A 4,736-nucleotide genomic window follows, 5' to 3' on the forward strand; every position below is an offset into this window, starting at 1 on the left:
AGCTCCACGGAGCGGCCCGCTGACAATGCGTTGCAGAGTGTGTCTCTTCTATCAAGGAGTGTGGGTTTATTGCGCAAGTCTCCACACATTCCTGCAACATGCCCATACCATGCACGCACCACGCCTACATGATTAGAGGTGTCCCATTTAAAGGTGCATCTACCTATCTCCCCTCCTTTTCACTCGCCCTCTCTTACACCCATATATCCCTCTTCTAGACTTCTATTTCACAATTTTTCGCGTTTTAGATGCCGGGTGCTCGGACAGAGACTATTATAACGCCTCTCCAGGCCAACGCCAACTTTCGATCACTTGTCCAGCACGCCGTAGCCAGGCAGAATAAGCGTGCGTGCCTCCAACTAGTGTGGAAAGTTGCACGTCACTGAGCAATTTTCATCTCATGTTTCTTCAGAACGTCATAAAGGTGCATTTTTGTTGTACGCTGTTGAACATTTGTGTACAGACTAATGGAACCTCCCCTCGCTCTCACACTCAATGATCCTCCATCACACCCCCTTTGACAGGCTCGCCCTCGTCAGGCTCTCCCCATGACTATCACAATATTGCGTCCCAGAGAATCAGCGACGAGATTGACGACTCTGTCTGGCATAGCGACCTGGAGAGTGAAATTGATGAAACCTATGCGGCCGATGAGGGTGATTTTGATGGCATTGTGGACAACGGTGAAGATGAGGATGATCGTACAAGCCAAGACATCGGATTGAGTGGCGATGAGGGCGAAGGTGGATATGACGAGGAGGGTATGGTTTGCGATAATCCAGAGCTCGGTTTGGATGAGGGAAAGGATATGCTTTCTGCTCTTCAGTTCGAGGAGAGCAATATTGGTCTTGAACCGGATGATGACGACGAGCTTATTGTCACGGAAGTAGTTGAGGAGATTGTGAAGCCTAAGAAAGGTCGTAGGCGAGGGAAAAGGGAGTATGCGGAGATGTCTGGGCAAGAACGAGAGAATCTCAAGGCTAAGAAAGCGAGGAGGGCACGTGAGAGGGCGGCTGTCGGAGGTGTCGGTGTTCACCATCGAAAGAATGCTCGAGCCAAAGAGCGGAAGAAGGAATTGAGGAAGGTCGTAGGCCTTCATCAACTCACTGCTCCCCCTAGAATTCTTCTCAGGCTCAAGAATACCACCGTCATATCCTCATCTTTGAATGCTACTGATCTCGAGGCGGCGAAGGGGGCTTATCAGGGGATACACCGTCCTGTTCAACCCGACGACCGCTGTTGGACGGTTGAAGGCCTTTTGAAGGACGGCCTCGAATACATTGAATGGGACGGGAGGTAGGTCATCGCTCTGTCATCACGTCTGTCACTTCTTTGGTTCACTTATGCTATCGATTGTAGAGCACCTCATCTCGTCATCGACGAGGAATGGCGAGTGGTGGCGATTCTCGCCGGCCGGCCTAACGACCCGGACTGGGACTCCGTCGCACAAGCTATGGCAGACCTTTTTGAGGACGTCAGGAAGCTTGGGGACGCACTTCATTGCCCGAATGGCGACAAGAAAAGCCCATTCTGGGCGGATGGCCAAGTCAATGGTCGGCGCGGCGATTACACCTCCGTAACCGTAGGTTACTCCTACGGTCAAGGACAAGATGTGCGTCTAAGTGTTCGTGTCCCCCTTCCGCTGACTGAAATATATCATCAGAGGCCTCGGCCGCTCAACGTTGCGGACACCCAAAAGTCTATCGTCGATAGATTGCTCAACAATGGTGCAATATACCGGATCGCAGGTTTTGCGAACTGTTGGTTTTCTTCGTTTGGCATCCCATGTGACAAACAAAGGTTCTCATCGACTATTGCTCTACTAGCTGCCTTTGCGACCTTTGCACCCAAGATATACCAACATTGCGCTACAAATCTCCAAAAAATCCTCGATAAATATCCTGACTGTCAACAGCCTCTCGATAATACTATTTTCCCTGCTCTTACCTTCAACCTCGGCCCGCAGTCGGTTACTTGGGGTCATGTTGACTCGCAGAACGCTGCTCAAGGCTTCTGTCCTGTTAATTCTGCTGGCAAGTACGACCCAAAGCGGGGTGGACACATGGTCCTTCTCGACTTCAACTTGATCATCGAATTCCCACCTGGTTCCACCATTCTGCTTCCATCCTCCATCGTCAGACATGGCAACACCCCTATTGCCGACCACGAAACAAGGTACTCGTTCACGATGTTCGTTCCTGGCCCTCTTCTTCGCTGGGTTCACCACGGATTTAAGCCTGCGGGACGATTGTCGAAGAAACAGCAGGCGAAGCTCTACGGCGAAGGTAATCAGCAGTGGGAGGAGGCACTGAATATGTTTTCGAAGGTCAATGAGCTCGAGGAAGATGTGTGGAAGTGTTTCAGAGCTGATGGGTTTGGACATACGATATGAACTCTGCTCTACTTCGCTTAGGATGCTCTTGCAAGTCTCGACAACCAAGTCAATTTTCATTAAATGTGTTTTTAAATCCGTTCTTACCTACCCAGCATTGTCTCCTTGCTCCGTCTCAAGTTCGCTCTCGATTTCCTCCGACATGTTTATACTCCTGTGCGCCCATATCTCCTTGGGCTTTTAGTCTGGACTAATCGATATTTACTCCTAGCGTCGTTCTTATAGTCCGATTCTTCCATTTATTCGAATAGTCAATGCCTTTTCACTGGCATTCTCCTTTCGGGTAGAGTTATCATTGACTTTGCGTTGCTTGATGTTCTTAATACATATTCATGACCGAGTTTCTGTTCGCTATTTCCCCTAGCCTTACCGGCACCTGAATGATACAACTAACTAAATCAAAGCACTTTCGAACTTGGGGGACTTCTCCTTCTCCTTCTAAGTATAATCTCGAGAAGGAAGCATTGCCGACAAAGACTGATTATTGATTTTGGCGAGCTGATCGAGGCAAGCGACGACCGAGATAACGCGAAATGGTATTCTTCATGTGGGTGCTTGGAAGTGCCCAGAGTGGTGGCGTCCTTGTTGGCTGTAACGGCGGCGTCATGAGCGACGAGAAGCAGGAAGGCCGAAATCATGAAATGAGTTTGCTTCTGCCGTCTATGCGGAGATAGGAACTACTTCCACTGTGCTTTAGAGGCGCTTCAGCGGAATTCGAAACTGAGTGAGGCTTCCTTTAGGTCCTTAGAAATCACTGCCAATAAAGGCCTCGCGCGCGTAGACCGAGCAATGAGCCCCGCCAACGTGTCATGGGCTCCACAGACACTTTAACAAGGGAGACGAGGGAGTGCGTGCACAAGAGTGTAAACATGTGCGAGGAACGTGTATGCGCGTTGTCGTCGAGAGGGAACAAACAACAATAGTATGCGCGCTAAGAACGAAGGGTAGACGATTAAGAGGTGGTAGTTTTGCCCTTTTCATAGGGGAGAAGATGGAGTCCGGACCAAAAAAACGAAAACCGAAGACTCAGAATATGGAAGGATGCGAGCGCTAAAAGGCGCCACACCACAACAGTCAGCACACACGTCTCGCCACACAAGTCGGAGCAGAAAAATAATCCTCACCACAACGGCCCCGAACAACACCGCATTCCTGACAATCCTATAGCTCACTCTAAACTCCGCACGCCTCCTCTTCGATTCAGGAAGTAACGGATGCCTCTCATCTCCCTTCCACAGCATCAACACTCCACGGGCCATCCCACGGCCCCAACGACGTATTCTCATCCACACCGAGAGCGATGTCCTTCAAAGCGACGTCTTTCCTAGGCGTGAACGCCGTAGACCGCTCGAGATTTAAGCCCTCCATCGCGGGATATTCCTTCGCCAGGACTGTTGCCTCCGAATCCCTCAACATCGGAAGCCAAAGAGATTGAACTTTGAACCGTGCACGGTGAAGATATGCTCGAGCGCAGCCGGATCGCTAAACGAGACTTGTAACATCCAGAGACTCCCAGCTTTCTCCGTATCATGAAACAGTCAGTCAAGGAACTCGTAACTTGGAACCGACGGGAAATTGAGGCTGAGACTCGAAAGTTTCAGCGCACACGGCTCTTCGGCGACAAGCTGAGGCAGATAGCCATGAAGCGAGAGTTCACGGAGGCTGGGCCAGGTAGATATGAGCTGATGGAGAGCGGAGAAGTTGGTGGGTGCATGATGCGGAGCAGAGGATGGATACCATCTCCTCGTCGAATGTCGGCGTCGAGTTCTTCTGCCGGGCGAAACTGAGAGGGGAGCCATGTGTATTTCGGGAGGCGGGGTGGGGAGTGGGTGAGCCGTAGAACGTGAGGACGATCCAGTTGAGGTTGGGGCACATTGTGGTGGCGAGGGCGAAGGAACGAAGAGGGAGATGGAAGGGTTGGGAGGGGTCGATGGTTGCTCTGAGAGTCCGGACACACTACGCGAGGGCACGACCACGTTCGATACCGGGATCGACAGCAGCACAGAATGTGTTTGATGAGCTTCGTGAACAGAGGTCGTTGTGGTGGAAGAGCAGGGTCTGGGCTGGAGTAGACCATGTCTTACGGACAAGGGAGCAAGTGAGGAGGAGAGACATGTCGGGTCCATGGGCCCGGGTGATGGATGCGAGTTCGTTCATACTACGAATAGGTCCGGCTGGGAGGGTAGCGGGACGGGCATAAGGCTTAGGCTTACAGGGGCTGGAAGAACGGGGCGTACGCGAGCGTAAGGTTCAATCATGATGTCTTTCGACGGGGTCTGTGTTCCATGTTAGTCACGAGGAATGAAAGAACTAAGTCAACGAACGTACGAGAGGCGTGAAGGGC

The 4,736-nt window shown here is 51.3% G+C and overlaps 2 protein-coding genes across 2 annotated transcripts; one reads left to right on the forward strand and one right to left on the reverse strand.

Moving 5' to 3' along the window:
• Nucleotides 1-1,831: 1,831 nt before the first annotated feature.
• On the forward strand, nucleotides 1,832-2,341 carry STEHIDRAFT_45275 (uncharacterized protein; the record flags this gene model as incomplete). Its single annotated transcript, XM_007307173.1, has 1 exon — nucleotides 1,832-2,341. A coding segment is annotated over one exon (510 nt), but the record flags the coding sequence as incomplete, so codon positions are not given.
• Nucleotides 2,342-3,613: 1,272 nt separating this feature from the next.
• On the reverse strand, nucleotides 3,614-4,267 carry STEHIDRAFT_160229 (uncharacterized protein; the record flags this gene model as incomplete). Its single annotated transcript, XM_007307661.1, has 3 exons — nucleotides 3,614-3,828; nucleotides 3,999-4,074; nucleotides 4,130-4,267. 3 exons carry the CDS (start codon nucleotides 4,265-4,267, stop codon nucleotides 3,614-3,616), a joined length of 429 nt encoding a protein of 142 aa, XP_007307723.1.
• Between the last annotated feature and the right edge of the window lie 469 nt (nucleotides 4,268-4,736).

Source organism: Stereum hirsutum (assembly GCF_000264905.1).
Source record: "Stereum hirsutum FP-91666 SS1 unplaced genomic scaffold STEHIscaffold_13, whole genome shotgun sequence".
NCBI classification, from domain to species: domain Eukaryota; kingdom Fungi; phylum Basidiomycota; class Agaricomycetes; order Russulales; family Stereaceae; genus Stereum; species Stereum hirsutum.